We start from the raw sequence: 16,654 nt of genomic DNA, 5'->3' as shown, positions 1-16,654 counted from the left end.
TTTTTTGTTTTTTGACTGCGCTGCGCGGCTTGCAGAATCTTAGTTCCCTGACCAGGCATCGAACCCGGACCCATAGCAGTCAAAGCACTTAGTCCTAACCACTGGACCACCAGGGGATTCCTGGGAGCAGGATTTTAAATGTAGAGATTTGATACTATAAATACAGACTTCATTTACAAGGCTCTGTCTTATAGATTTGGTGACGGGAGGATGATAGGTAGTGCAATTTTTTTCCCTCTGAAATATAAGCAGCCTGAGTAGGGGGAGCATGTGTATGGGTTGGGGTGGTGGGAGGGGAGAAGAATGGAAAAATTAAATTACTTCAATATAAATAAAATTTCAACAAAATGAAGTAGAATTGTCATGCACTGTGGATATGTGCAATGTGTAAACTCATTTTGTTGGCTTGTGTGTTTTTTCCCCCAAAACTTTGGCTACTCCTGTGCAGAGAGGTTCTTAAGTTCAGCCGTAGCTGGAATTTGTTAGGTAAATGCCATGGCTGTCACAGGTGAGGGGAGATAAGAAGGCAGGGTGCAAATTTGGGGGCAAAAGAGTTAATTTTTCCAAGAAAAAATTAAATGATAGACCATGGAAATCCTGTCTCTGGTTATCTCCATTAAAATATATCTTCAGAAGGTCTAAGAATACATTGTATCTAAAAGTAGAGGCTGCAGTCAGGAAAAAGGTCTTTTCTGTTTTGTTCTGGGTTTTTTTTGGCTGCAGCAAGTGGCATGTGGGATCTTAGTTCCCCGACCAGAGATGAAACCAGCGCCCCCTGCAGTGGAAGTGTGGGATCTTAACTACTGGACTGCCACGGAGATCCCTTAATTCTCTCCTTTTAATTTAGGTAGTTCAAGGTTGGTTTTCCAGGATTCAGTTTTTTTCTATGCCAGCAAAGGAGAGAGGGGGGGTAAAAACCCAACAACCCCAAATTATTTGTAATTATTTGTAATTATTTCTCTTCCTACCCATAATCTCTGTGTTAGTCTGCAGGGCTGCCCTAACAAAATAACCACAGCTTGGGTGGCTTAAACAATAAATTTCTGCAGGTCTAGAGTCTGGAAGTCTGAGATCAATGTGTTTGGTTTCTCCTGAGGTCTCTCTCATTGGCTTGCACACAGCTACCTTCTCTGTGTCTCCTCAGATGGTCTTTCCTGTGTGTGTATACACCTGGTTGTCTCTCTTATAAGGACACTAATCCTGTTGGATTAAGGCCCCACCCTTATGACCTCATTTAACCTTAATTGCCTCACTCAAGGTCCTATCTCCAAATATAGTGAACTGGACTTAAACATATAAATTTTGAGGGAACAGAATTCAGTCTGTAGCAGCCTCCCACCCCCAAGCTCACATAAGAAATACGGCAAATTATTGGGAATTTATCATTAACTCTTTTGTAATACTGCTACTTGGTAGTACTGCTTTTTACTTTGTATTATACTTCACCCTGATCAGTTGTCTTATTAAGGAGCTTTCCTGGGAGAAAGCATGTGAGGAATATACAGATCTTTCTCCTTGGGACCTGTTTTTAAACCAAAATGTGCATGCTGTCATGCTGGACAAGGGTGATCTGGCTCCCCGACAAATTAAACTCTCAAAGAGAGGGCGGTTTCTTTACTACCTTAATCAAATGACAGGTCAGGACAAACGTAGAGTTCACCAATGACTTTGACTTTCACATAAGTGAGAAGAAGCAAGCAGAGAAATAGAAAGCAAAAACGTATCTAAAAATGCAGAATGAAAGTTAAAACCACTTTGAGCACGAAGTGCTTGTAACGAACCAAGTCCATGCATGCATCCATAATAGAAAAGTCCAGTTGGTCCAAGACACTAGTCTCCTCAGCAAGGCACTCAAGCAGGTCTGGATTACTGCTGGGTCACAAGTGATGAGGTGAAGACCGTCCATTCAGGCAAAGCCTCTGGTGGCCAATGCCTTGGTGAATGGATCCTCGACAAGAGATGAGGATACAGCAACACTTGTCTCAAATGCAAACAGTCCCAGCTCACCTAATTTTATAGTCCCAGGAGCACATTATCTCCAAGATCAGATGTTCAGTTTGGGAGGGGGAGGTTTCTAATGCCACCTGTGTCACCTTGGCAGGAGATCCCCCAAATTTCTGCCTCTTCCTACCAGCATGCACAGATCAGTCTTGGCTCAGGTACAGCAATGACAAAAAATGAAACCTCTGAAGTCATGGAGTCAGTTTCTAGTCACGGCTTTATTTCATGCTTGACACCAGGCCTCAAAAGGCTCGCTTCTACTGTATTTATGAGCAAATACATAAATAAACATATATATATAATTCACAAGAGTCACATCAACAAATCAAACACATGGTAACATGTGCCTTCTTCAATCTAGTTTGAGTACACTATGATCCATCATGTAATAGATCTAAAAGATCTACAGATTGTTTTGGATTTTCTACATAACGTCTTTTAATAGCCAGCTTTATATTGTCCTTCACAATTCTTATACTTTCTAGGATCTCCAGTAAAACAATGAATAGAAGTGGGTGATAGTGGCATCTTTATTTAAGTTATCTATTATTATTAATAATATTACTGTTGTTGGTCTGAATTTTTGAAATTACCATTTATCAAAATTAAGGAAACTTCTTTCTATTCTTGGTTTTATACAATTGTTCTTTTAATGAATTTTAATTGAATTTTATCAAAAGTTCTTGGATCTGTTGAAATGATCATATGATTTTTAAAATAATTATAATGTAATTACTTTGATTAATTTTCAATGACAAACTTGTATTCCTGAAATAAACTCAGTTTGATCATGATGTTATCCTTTTCATGTATCACCCCATTTGGTTTGCTAACATTTTGTTCAGGACTTTTGTGTTTGTTTCTGTGAGATTGGCTTCTTAATTGTCTTTCTTTTCAGCTTTGGTATGATAGGCTCAGTAAATAAGCTATGAAGTGTTCCCTCTTTTATCCTTTTAAAGAGGTTATATTAGATTATCTCTTCCATAAATGGTAGAACACTCCAGTACAGCCACACGGCCCTGCTGTTTTCTTTGTGAAGATATTTAATTATAGATGTTAGGGTATGTTTTTTCAAGGAATTTCTCCATTCCCCCTAAACTTTAAATGTTTGGAAATGCTCAAGATATATACATTACCGTTTTAATGTCTGTAAGATCAGTGATAGCCTCTTTTCCCAATACAGTGGGTTTTTTTTTTATGATGATCAGTGCTGTCAGAGGCTTATTGATTTTTATTTGTTACCAACTTGTGACTTACTGAATCTCTGTTCTCATTTTATTTCACTCTGTCTTTTCCTTGGATTAACTTATTTTTAACTTTGTATGATAAATACAGAGATTGTTTCCCAGTCTTCTTTTAAATAAGTCTATTTAATGTTATAAATTATCCTCAAGTCATATGTTAACATGGGGTTGGGAGCCCATTATGGACTGAATGAACTGTGTGTCTTGTCATCCCCCGCCCCCCCACCAAATGCATATGTTGAAGCTCTGACCTCCAGTGTGTGACTATTTTTAGAGATGGGGCCTTTAGAGAGGTGATTAAGGTAAATGAGGTCATAAGGGTGGGGTCTGATTCAATAGGTCTGGTATCCTATTGGATAATTAGAGGAAAAGACACCAGAGCTCATTGCATTATTTATTTCTTAATTATTTGGCAGTTTCCTAGGTCCTTTTTCTACAATTTCTAGATTAATTCCACTGTGAATTAATCTGAATTATTGTAATCCTTCAAAAATGAGATTTGCTTATGGCCTAGCCATATGGTCAGTACCGGTAAAAATTCCATGTGCATTGGAAAGAATGTGTATTCTGCAGTTGTTTGGTATACTATTAATACGTTTAAGTCAAGTTTGTTTGCCCTATCATTTATTGTTACAGATTTGTCCGTTTTTAGATATGTCCCTGTACTGTTGGTGAGAGTATAAATTATTTCAGTCTTTTTGGAAGGCAGTTTGTCACTGCTTATGAAAATAATTTTAGTGTCTTTTGACATATTGATTTCACTTGTAGGAATTTCCATAAACAGCACAAATATAAAAGCATAAATACAAGAATTCTTAGTATAGGATAGTTTATAAGTGCAAAAACTTAAGAAAACCAAATGTCCATCAATAGAGAAATGGTTAAATGGTGATATACACAGAAAGTGGAATGTTATGCAGACAGTGAGATAGATTATGTGTAGTTGAAATGGTAAGATATCCTAGGTATAGTAATGAAAATGAGGCTGTGTAGACAGCATGTTTGGTATGACTCCATTTGTCTTAAAAGATGAGGTTTTATCTATGTATTGGTGTTTTTTTATATATAGAAATTTTCTGAAAGAAAGGTAACAGTAGGTATCCCTAGGGAGTTAGATATTGGAGATGGACAGTAGTAAGGGCTTCTTAGTATATGCTTGATTTTTTTTTAATTTTATTTTTTACAGTGATCATGGGTTACTTAGAATAAAGAGCTAGTTAAAATAAGTAAATGCAGAAAGTAATTGTCTCCTAAGTGTAACAAACAAAATACTAACTATATTGGGTGGAATGAATTTCTGTTGAACACACCAGAAAATTTTATTGACATTTGCCATATTTATTATTACATCTTCCTCTGCTGTTCCTCTTATCCAAATCAAAGATGAAGCTTTCTCTAGTCTGAGGTTTCAGGAATTTTGCTAGACATAGTCAGCATTGGTGATAAGGTAAACTAAGAAAATTATCTTAGAAATTCTGACCTGGCAAAACAGATTTTTAATAAAAGATCTTTATTTCCTACAGATTCCTGACATTCAAAACAGCTGGCTTTTAATACACTGCTACTGCATCAAATCAACAATGAACTGGAATGCAAAATCAGAGAGTGTCACCTTACCACCACAGTATCCTAAAAAACAGGCATCTTTTTTGGAGCAAACTTTAGTAAACACACTTACCACAGCATCTCAAAGTTCTTTAAACCATCCTGGAAGTAACCAAGAACCGTGCCTATTTCTCAGTAATTTAAATCCAGTTTCACAGCCGCTGCTCAACATCAGAAATTATAAAACTCCTCAACAAATCCCTATTTCTGATATGCATAGTGGGACCATTGTGACCTCACAAACTTCAGTAGAAAGAATAACATATGCAAATGTTAAAGGACCCAAACAACCAAATCACGATTTGCAAATGTCTTCAGGAGTTACACAGGATGTATGGTTGAACTCACCAATGAGGAATTCTATGCTTTCTCATACAGGGGCAACTATATCTCATCAGACTGGTTTAGGAACGAATACGCCCAATGTACGTGCACTACAGAATCAATTTCTAACATCAGATACCTATTCCATGCAACTACAAATGATCCCTTCTAATTCCGGAAGAGTTCCTATAACTTACCAAGGAAACCCGAGACTTAACCTACCTGTATCAGAGCAACAGGTTGATTGGGCACAGCAGTGTGCATCCAGTGGATTGACTTACCCAGATTACAGGCCCCTTCCAAAGCAATATAGTTACTCATCACAAAGCTTTTTGCCGGAGCCTACTCTTCAGAAACAAACCCCTATGTCATCTGTATCATCACAAGTTAAAAATAGTCAATCTCCAAATCCTGCCCTGACTTTACAGTCAAAGCAGATTGCAACTGGACCGTCATATCAGTATGCGGTTACTCAAACTGACAGAAGACCTCCTCCTCCTTATGACTGTAGGTATGCAAGCCAGCCTCTGCAAAGTACTCAGCATGTTGTTAAACACACTTCTATGGAAGTTCCTCAGAGTCAAGAAATGCACTTACCTGAAATGAGGAAAGACTTTTGTAGAGGCTTTCAGCAGCAGTGGCAAAACCTTAATGAAAATTTCAGCACAATGGGAAATTCCTGTAACTTGAGAGTAAATATCAATCAGCCTTTTAATGAACCTGTTAGATCTTACGTGGATGGTGTTCAGGCTCTTACTCAAAATAATCAAGAGAAAAGAGTGGATTCTCAAAATCTAACTTCAAATCAAGTACTGGACACAAGTGCCACAAAAGAAAAGTTAGTGAGGGATATTAAAACATTAGTAGAAATAAAAAAGAAGTTTTCGGACCTTGCAAGGAAAATTAAAATTAATAAAAATCTTTTGATGGCAGCAGGTTGTATTAAAACAACTAATACCTCTTACAGTGAATCAGCTCAAAATTGTGGGTTGTCTCTGAAACAAACTGCCAAAATCCAGTCTGGACCACAGGTAACCCTAGGCCCTCCAGATACTGTGGAGGATAAACCACCAACAGTAATGGAATCTGCAGAAGAAACAAATAGAACACACAATACATTGAATTCCAACCTTCAGGACAGAAATTTTAACCAAGTCAATTCTGTTTTACTAAGTTCTGGCTGTTCGCAAGTTGTGAGTTCTTTAAAGACGTCAACTGTTGAGATTACCCAGGCAATATTAAATAACACCCAGTTTTCATCAGGAAATTTAGTCAACGTTGCACAAAATGTGCCAACAAATTCTGAAGCAACTTCTCTTCCTCAGTCTACATCCTTTGAGGAATATGTTTCAAAGTATCCAAATAAAAATAGGCTGATTCTCAGTTTACTTGCATCTGGAAATAAAACTCAGAAGAAATTATTAAAAGATACTAATGAACGTATTCATGATTCTAAACTGCATAGTTTTGAAATGAATCCAAATATCCAGAACACTGGTAACCAAGTGAATTTGAAAACCATGGAAACTCCAGGTACTCCAACTACTTGTAATATAAATGCCAAGATATCAAACAACTCTTCTTGCTTTGAGCATAAATCCTTCAATGGAATGTCTTCTAAAAGTGACTCTCACTTTTCCATGGACTTGCTAGCAACATGTCTGTCTTTGTGGAAAAAGCAACCTTCAGAACCTACGGAAGAAAAACAGTGTAATGAGTCAAAAAAACCCACAGCAGCAGTTGGAATTTCAAAGCCTGCGGACATCTATGAGAAGAGTCCATTTTCAGCTGTGGTAAATTCTCAGAATAAAATTGTAAACAGCTCACAAGACACAGTTTTATCAACGGTAGCACAGAATTATGAGTCTTCAGGAGCAACTACTACAAAGGGGATTGCTGTAGTATCACCCTTAATTCTTTCAGATGTCAAAACATTGTCTGTCAAAGGTATAACACCTGAAGCTTTACCTGAAACAATGTATCCAGTTATTAAAGAAGGCAGTGTTTGTAGCTTACAAAACAAATCCTCAGAAAATACTGCTGCTTTGAACGTTAATGAACCAGTGACAAGTACCACAAGCACCAAGATTTTCCCACTAATTCAGAAGGATAAGCAAAGTGAGTCAACTAATACTAATTCAGAAGTCACCCCTAATACCAATCAAGGAAAGCATAACAAATTAGAACCAGATATCCAGTATCCTGTGAGTGATCAGCAAACCTCATATCTATCAAAGGACAGTGATATTGTGGGCAGAGATGTATTACAGATTGGCAGTATTTGTTCTCTTGTTGAAGGTGATACCTCTTATAATTCCCAAATAGCAGAGATATTCAGCTTGCCCTCTTTGCAAAAGGTTGAGCCACAGAAAGCTCTACCCAATCACCAAGTAATGAATAGTAGACAAAATGAACAATTTGACAATATCACTGGGAATAAAGACGTTGACTTTCAAAAAGATAATTTTGTACAGTGCACAGATGTTTCACATAAAATAACTGATCAGTCAGAGTCACTGCAACCCCCAGAACCATCGACTTTGAAGTACATTGGAGCAAAGAGTGGAATTCCAGAGGAAAGCAGTTTGGAGCATATCACTAAAAATGAAAGCATGGCTAATGATATGTGTTCACCAGCTGCTATTCAGCGGGATAGTTACCCTCAGGAAGCAGCCCAGGATCCTACAACAAATGAGAATCTCGAAGATAAGACATCGATCTTATACCTACATGATCAGCTGTCAGAACTTTTAAAAGAGTTTCCCTATGGTATTGAACCTGTGAACGTGCATGAAGGTTTTGTGGTCCAACAAATGGCACACCAAATCTCAAAAGCTCAAACTTGTAATAAAACTGGTTGTGACTGCAAAGACTCAACAGACCAGATACAAATTACAATATTAAATTCAGAGCAAATGAAAGAATTATTTCCTGAACAGGATGATCAACCCAACGAGGTAGACAAACTGACAGAGCCTCAGAAAGAAAAGCCTGTCACAAAAGAAGGGAACCAGTGTGACCCACAAGCACATGCAGTTGAAGAAACCTGTGATTGTGTAATACTGGATTCAGAAAAAGATGATGTCCGTTGCTGTGCATTGGGGTGGCTCTCTATGGTTTATGAAGGAGTACCTCAATGCCAGTGTAATTCCACTAAGAACTCAACTTCAAAGGAAGAAAAAGGGAAAGATCCACGTTCTCCTTTGGAGACTAACGGTTATAAACAAGAAGAGAGAACCTCTGTCAGAGATGTTCCTATTGCATTTAACAGTCCTCCAAATAATCAGCTGAAGATTCCTCTGACTTGTCCAATTGAGAAAAAATATTTTCCTGAAACAGAGCAAGACAGGAATATAAAAGATAAATCCAAATCAGAACATAACAGCTCATTAAGGACAGAACAAGAATTATCTGGTCACTTTTTATCTAAAGGTGATAAAAAGCCAGATTCTTTGCAGAGTCACAAAAGAAAAAGAAAACTGCAATTTCATGAGGTAACTTTTCACTCCACTAACAAAACTGCAAAATTTTCTCAAGAGAGCCTGCAGAGGAAGCTCATGGCACAAAACTTACGACCACTAAAACCAAAGATGGGTTTTTTGACAAGTAAAAATAAAGATTTGCATGTGAAGAATGGTTCTTTGGTACAGTCAATATCACCGGAAAAGAGAAAATTGAAAGCAGGTAGCTCTAAACAAAAAGTTTTGGAAAAGAAGTTAGATGAAGGGAGCATACTTGATTCAGAGATAAAGAAAAAGAAATATGATAAACAAGAGCAGAATAAGAATGTGGGAGGTGGTGCATTTAAATTCTGTAACCTTTTCTCAACCACAGGTGAAAGAGCCAGGATTAAAGAAAAGACAGTGTCAAATGTTAAGTCCTCAGGCTCTATGGATAGCTCCTCTAAAATTAATAGAGTTCTGTCACCAAAGGAGTATTTATCAAGGCAGAAGCATAAAGAAACATTAAAGAAAAACTACCTGAAAAATGTACCATGTGATTCTCAGTATATGAGATCAAATAAACTTTCTACGCGAGTGGGAAGTTGTGGGAGATCAAATGAGAGACACAATGGCAGTGTACAGACCTCTAAGGAATCATTAAATACTGGTACAAGCCATGGTAAAAACCTCAAAGCCCATAATTCCAAGGAGTCTAAAACATACATTTCAAGGAATATTAAAGGAACAGTTGGTGGAAAGCAACCTGATAAAATGTGGATTGATAAAACCAAATTAGACAAAAATTTAAGTAATGTAAATAATGACGTTGAATTCTGCCAAATGGCTTCCCAAGCAAAGGATCAAAGGAAACTGTATCTGAATAGAGTTGCATTTAAATGCACTGAACGTGAGCGCATTTGTCTCACGAAATTAGACAGTTCACCCAGGAAGCTTAATAAAGAAAAGAGACCAGAAAATAAACCTAAGACCCTTTTACCTGTGAAAGATGCCACAGAGAAACTAAGCATGCTGGAGTTTAAATTATGTCCAGATGGACTATTTAAGAATACAAACCCTGTTAAAGACCAGAATGATCTGCCATCTACTCCTAGGAAGGAGCAAGCTCCTGTGCAAGGTCCAGTATGATTTTTTTTGATGGTGTCTGCAACATTGTAATACTGTAGTTCAGCAAGTGACAGAGCATCTCTCCTGACTTCCCTGTAGCTAGGAGAGACTTAAATGCATTTTGCCTTTACTTAGTATTTAGTTTTCTCAGTAAGTTGATGGTTCATTGGGCAATATTTGTTTTAAGTTTGTGTCCCACTTATTTTAAATTATATTACATTCACATTAAAGGTAAGAGGTATATAAAATTGTAAGGTTTGCCAAATACAAAGATTTCCTTTTGTGCCAAGAAGTGACTTAGCACTCTTTGTGCTAAGTCAGAAAAGCATCAAGTGTACATTATTTCAGGTCTTGCCTTTGTTCATTCTCTTTTGGGACTTGCAGTTTCAAAGCCCTGTGAATTTGAAATTTTGGTCTAAGTGTTAGGAGATATGTAATGTTAATGAAATCTTTTTGTACACACGGAAGTGGTTTGCCTTATAGTCATCTTTGAAGCAGTTGGTGATTGTGTTATCACTGAAGTGGTACCTTCTAGTCTACTCATGAAGTATGCAATGGGAGGATCTTGGAAGCAGTGTTGTCCATTGTTGAGTTACCAAACCCGAATGGAAATCATGACTGTTGGTTAGCCGAAGGATAGAATTCTCAATGTAGTGCAAGATGGAAGGAGAAAATAGAGGACTCATTATTTGTGGTAGAAGGAAACATTTATGGGTTGTGGATAGTATATGTAAAACGGTGTGTTGAGAAACCCAGATTGGAAAACTAAAGGATTTGAATGGAAATCGTAGTTTTTCCTGTACTGTGTTCAGACAGTATCTGTTTGGGTGCATAAAATTACAATGTAAATAAGGTACTTTTTCTTGGAAGTTGGTAGGGATATATGAGTATATAGAGTATAAAATTCATTTTGTAAAGTACTGGTGATTACACTTGGTTCTTCAAACTAGATCCTTAGAATCTTGAGGGCCTGGTTGGAAGTGGGTGCAGCAGCAGTGTGAGGTACATTCTGTCTCATGTGCCCTTAAGTATCTTGAGATGTGTTGGTGTTCAGCCCAAGTGGGAGAAACATAATTACATAATGAAGGTAAACTTTTAAATTGTGAGATTCAGGCACGTCATAGGGGAGAAAGCATTTTTCCATGCCCTTTTTAGTTATGTGTGAATATATCTGATGCCTTCTAAAATCTAATTTAGGCTTACATGGTTTTCCTTCATTATAGTACTAAAAGAGATGAATAGCAATATCTAGAGATCTGAAAATGAATATTTAAATAGTTTCAGGAATAAAAAGTACAAAAGAAGACTGGTTAAAATGTTTGACTGAGGAGAAAAGGATGCCGGAAGCCAACCAAGAAATAGGTAAAACTGTCTATTTAAGTTTTTATTTTACTTACCTGGCACTCTATCATATATAAGCTGGATTACAGTTATGGAAACTATTGTGAAGTTTGGTTTTTATCCATATTCTTTTAGAAGATAGTTCAGTGTCTGTATGAGTGGTAGGAAGACATTCTCCTATTTTTTCTGTCATGCTGTGGACAGAGAAGTAGTGATCTATTTCCTTTTAACAAGAGAATTCTCATCACAGTGACTTAAGACAAGGGGTTGGCATGCTTCTTCTGTGTAGATAGGTTTTGCAAATCATAATGTCTCTCCTAAATACTCTAACATTGCAGTGAGAAATGGCTGTAGAATAATGAATGAGCATGGGCTATGTTCCAATTAAACTTTACCAAAACTTGCTAGAGGCCGGGCTTGGCCCACAGGCATACCCTGTTAGCCAACCCCTAGATTAGATTATTTGCAAGTTAGTTAATTAAATTCTCAAAACCAGGGAGACAAAGATGTTCCCATTTATCAATGAGAGGTTAGATCATTTGGCTAAAGTTACATAGCCAGTAACTCAATAGGGACTTGAACCACATCCCTGTCTTCAAAGTTTATTAAGTGTGGAATTTGAGTTATTTTGATGACGAAAGACAGATGCTCATAGTTTTTTGTTTCGGTTTGGTTTTGGGTTTTTTGGGGTTTTGTTTGTTTGTTTACTGGGAAGGGTTTTGGGCTGAGGGCCAACAAGAAAACCAGAGTTTTTAGTATCTGATTTTTAATTAGTGGAATGAATGTATTTTGTGTTTTAGGGTTTTGCATTGAGAACTGGAACCTAGGGTTCAGGAAATTTAGTTTGGGTTAATTAAATATGAAGAGTTCATAAGAGTCTTTTGAAAATTGGGAGAAGCAGAATTTTGCCATGAGCAGCAATAAAGAGAAGCAAGAGAAGAAGTGTGACAAAGGTTGAGAAGAGCTTATAAAGAATATATGTAAGCAGGCATGTAGAAATGGAGGCTTATACATTGAAGATACATAAAGGGAAAAAGAAACCTGAATGAAAGAATCAAAGGAAGAAGAAATGTGCACTCTTAATTAGAACAGGAAGACAACGGAAAGAGGGGAAAATTAATTAGTGAGAGAGTAGAAAACACACCCCTAAAGTTGGAACACAGGAAGTGAAATATGAGAAAGATGGAAATGGGTGTGGAGATTGCAGCAAGAAAGTTCCTTGGAAAAAGGGAGGGCCATAAGTTTTGCTTCAGAGAGAGTTGGGAGGCATAACTGGAATCTGAATCTGAAAATACTCAGAAGACGGATATATGCACAGGTTGACCAGAGGCTCAGGGAGCAGCATGAGCTAAACGACAGACGTGAAGATAACCTGCGGACAGGATGAGCAATAAACACTGAAGGTGGGACATCAGTACTCAGGATCACTATGAAAATGACACAAAGCAGGGCCCAGGTGCAATGAGAGATGCAGCAGGGTGAGAGAAAAGCTAAGAAACAAGTCCAGAGCTCTGTCAAGAGTCTTACAAGGGCTTCCCTGGTAGCGCAGAGGTTCAGAATCTGCCTGCCAACGCAGGGGACATGGGTTCGTGCCCCGATCCGGGAAGACCCCACATGCTGTGGAGCAACTAAGCCCGTGTGCCACAACTGCTGAGCCTGCACTCTAGAGCCTGTGAGCCATAACTACTGAAGCCCACGTGCCTAGAGCCCGCTCACTGCAACTGGAGAGAGCCTGTGTGCAGACAAAGACCCAACGCAGCCAAAAATAAATAAAAATAAAATTATAATTAAAAAAAAAAAGTCTTATGAGACTCAGGGAAATCATGAAAGACAGAACATACCAAGAGGAAGAGGCTGAAGAACTGGAACTCCCAGAGAGCTATAAAAAACACACTTTAGATAAGCAACACCTAAATTTGGTGGCAAAGGTTGGAGTGTAGATGGAGCAAGTTGTGAAGCTGTCAGGGTGAGGTAGAAGAAGAGGAGGTGACAGAATCCAGCGGAAAGCAGCTTAGAGCTGCACCTCAGGTATCAGCATTCATAACAGAAAGCTGATGTGCACGGAGAGGAATTTGAAACAGATAAAGAATTAAGAGTAGCCGGCCTCTGTTAGCAAAAAAAATAAAGAAAGAAGAGGACAGAGTGCTTGACCCACCCAGGCAGAAACAGGTACAAGAAAACTTATTCAGAAAGGAATGGCTACAGCAGGAATGTGAAGTACGGGAATTCAGAATTGGAACAGCTTCTGAGATATAGAGGCACATCTAGAAATACACAGAAAAAGGAAAAGCTGGCTGGGCCCATCAAAAAAAGGGATAGTGAGGCTAATAACAGCACTGAAATAGTCTAAAGAAACAGAAAAATACAGATATTTCTTAGAACACCTAGTGCATAACAAGGCCAGAATATGCAAGCTGTACCTTCCATTTACTCTTTGTAACCGGCTTGCGTTTGTGCTTTTTATATTGCTAGTTTAGATGGCTGTTAAGAAAGTCACGTTCATAATAGTATGCAAATAATGAGTTTTTATTGGGCAAGCGTACAGGTAGAGCAGAATAGCCCTGGGCAGTAAAGATGGGGGTGATGTTAGAAAACAGCCCCCAAAGGAGAGGCAAGATGTCCTGTGTATTTACTTTATAATTCTGTAGGTAAAGAGCCATAGTTTGTCACACTTAGCTCTTTCCCTAATTTTTTATCCCAGAGAACAACGCATGTTTTCCGTCTCAATTTATATTGATTGTATACTAGTCACTAACATTAAGAGTAATAAAGTAAATAAAATTTTTGTTTCCTTAGATGATAATGTTTTGGCTAATTCAAGACTCTCCAAGAGAAGTTTCAGTGCAGATGGATTTGAGACACTACAAAACCCAGTAAAAGATTCAAAAGCAATGTTTCAAACCTACAAAAAGATGTACATGGAGAAGAGAAGCAGAAGTCTTGGTAGCAGTCCTTTAGAATAATTTTCAGACTTTAATTCTTCTGATGGTTCTCTAATTGCCACAAGAAAATTTCTGTCACTTTCTGTTCAAATTATTTTTCTGGAACTACTCAGATTGCCGTGATAAAATTTCTCAGAGTTTGGTTACCATTTTAGGTTATGTATATCATTGAAGTTACTTAATTAAATTGGCTTGAGAACCTTATCTGTGGGTAGCAGGCATAAGAAATAGATGGTATTTGTCAGGGAAACCATGAATTCTGACATTATTGAACCAAGTTTACCATTATTTTAAAATGAATTATTATACAAATCTTGTTTTGAAATGCTAACTATCCATCCTAAGGGAGACCTGTGCATTACTTAAGGACTTATTTCCTCTGGGACTGTATTTTTGTTTCTAAAACTTATTAGCAAAATTTATTTTTCAGAAATCCTCACTGTGAATGTCAAAGTATATTCTTAAGTATTTTATACTGAATTGTAAACTTTTTGTCGGAGTCTTGTTTTATACTTGTTAAACTGAACATAATTTTTGGATAACATCTAAACATTACTTTTCATACTTGAAATAAACATTTATTTTTTAAAAAGTATATCCGAAACAGTTTGATTTGTGTTTGATTTCCTGCCCTCACAACAGAGCACATTTTAGAAAGGTGTTTTTAAAAGGAGAAATGTTAATTAAGCTGTCACAAGTAAATATTTTCAGGTTCATTCATTAGAAGAGCAAAAATTTACTAGGTTCAGGAAATTGCAAGGAAGGCAGAATATAACTCTTCAGATGTTTCTGGGCTTTTATGACTACTAGAAGTAGAAATGTGTTGTTTTCATAAAATCTTAATGCTACATAGTTCACACATATTAAAACTATAGTAAACTCTTATGTATATTTTATCACAAGTTTTAAAAATACATTCTGAAGACTTGAGAAGACTGGGCTTCTCAAAATATTAAATAGCATGCTTCATAAAATCTTAATGCTACATAGTTCACACATATTAAAACTATAGTAAACTCTTATGTATATTTTATCACAAGTTTTAAAAATACATTCTGAAGACTTGAGAAGACTGGGCTTCTCAAAATATTAAATAGCATGCTTCCATAGGAAAAGCCATTGTGCTCTTCCTGAGCAATGTCAGTAGAAGGATCAGTTAGAAAAGCAATGGTTGGTAGAACTGGCACCATAGCACCGGTCGAGTCAATGCAATGGTTCCAAGCTATGAATATTAGTGGTCATTATATTGGTCATTGTGTTCTTTTTTTTTTTAACTTTATTTTACATTGGACTATAGTTGATTAACAGTGTTGTGATAGTTTCAGTTGTACAACGAACTGATTCAGTTATACATGTATGTATACTTCAAATTTTTTTCCCATTTAGGTTTTTAAATAACATTGAGCAGAGTTCCCTGTGCTATACAGTAGGTCCTTGGTTATCCATATTTTTATTGGGGTATAGTGGCTTTACAATGTTGTGTTTGGTTATCCATTTTAAATATAGCAGTGTGTACATGCCAATCCCAAACTCCCTAACTATCCCTTCCCCCCGGTAACCATAAGTTCATTCCCTAAGTCTGTTAGATCTGTTTCTGTTTTTTAAATAAGTTCATTTGTATCAGTTCTTTTTAAATTCCACATATGAGCAGTAACATACGATATTTCTCTTACTTCACTCAGTCTGACTTAATTTCACTCAGCATAACAATCTCTAGGTCCATCCATGTTGCTGCAAATGACATTATTTCATTGTTTTTAATTACTGAGTAATATTCCATTGTATATGTGTACCACATTTTCCTTTATCCATTCCTCTGTAGATGGACATTCAGGTTGCTTCCATATCTTGGCTATTGTAAACAATGCTGCAATGAACATTGGCGTGCATGTACCCATTCTGACCATGTGTTTCTCCAGATACATGCCCTGGAGTGGGACTGCAGGGTCATACGGTAGCTCTATTTTTAGATTTTTAAGGAACCTCCATACTGTTCTCCATAATGGCTTCACCAATTCACATTCCCACCAACGGTGCAAGAGGGTTCCCTTCTCTCCACACCCTCTCCAGCATTTATTGTTTGTAGATTTTTTGATGATAGCCATTTTGACTGGTGTGAGGTGATGTCTCATTGTAGTTTTGATTTGCATTTCTCTAATAATTAGCAATGTTGAACATCTTTTCATGTGCCTCTTGGCCATCTGTATGTCTTCTTTGGAGAAATGTCTATTTAGGTCTTCTGCCCATTTTTTGATTGGGTTGTTTGTTTTGATGATATTAAGCCGCATGAGCTGCTTGTAAATTTTGGAGACTATTCCCTTGTTGGTCACTTCATTTGCAAATATTTTTGTCCATTCTGCAGGTTGTCTTTTCGTTCTGTTTATGGTTTGCTTTGCTCTGCAGAAGCTTTTAAGTTTAATTAGGTTCCATTTGTTTATTTTTATTTTCATTACTCTAGGAGGTGGATCAAAGAAGATATTGCTGTGATTTATGTCAGATTGTTCTGCGTATGTTTTCCTCTAAGAGTTTTATAGTGTCTGGTCTTACATTTAGGTCTTTGATCCATTTTGAGTTTATTTTTGTGTATCGTGTTAAAGAATGTTCTAATTTCATTTTTTTACATGTAGTT

At 37.1% G+C, this 16,654-nt stretch overlaps 1 protein-coding gene across 6 annotated transcripts in view; it reads left to right on the top strand.

Moving 5' to 3' along the window:
* The window catches only part of RESF1 (retroelement silencing factor 1), a 38,567-nt gene extending 23,947 nt beyond the window's left edge, over positions 1–14,620 (top strand). For 4 of the 6 annotated variants that reach the window (XM_030830420.2, XM_060306049.1, XM_030830421.3 and 1 more), the window contains 3 exons: positions 4,769–9,752; positions 11,021–11,104; positions 13,880–14,620. In XM_030830420.2, coding sequence (XP_030686280.2) covers positions 4,826–9,752; positions 11,021–11,104; positions 13,880–14,046 — 5,178 coding nt within the window. In that variant the 5' untranslated portion in view covers positions 4,769–4,825 and the 3' untranslated portion in view covers positions 14,047–14,620. Of the gene's footprint in view, positions 1–4,768; positions 9,753–10,965; positions 11,105–13,879 lie in introns of all 6 variants that reach the window. The other 2 variants (XR_011377762.1, XM_030830422.2) reach the window with 2 other exon arrangements.
* Positions 14,621–16,654: the final 2,034 nt, after the last annotated feature.

This window comes from Globicephala melas, chromosome 10 (genome assembly GCF_963455315.2).
Source record: "Globicephala melas chromosome 10, mGloMel1.2, whole genome shotgun sequence".
Classification (NCBI taxonomy): domain Eukaryota; kingdom Metazoa; phylum Chordata; class Mammalia; order Artiodactyla; family Delphinidae; genus Globicephala; species Globicephala melas.
Note: the sequence above shows the minus strand (reverse complement) of the source record. Positions and strands in the feature narration are given on the sequence as shown.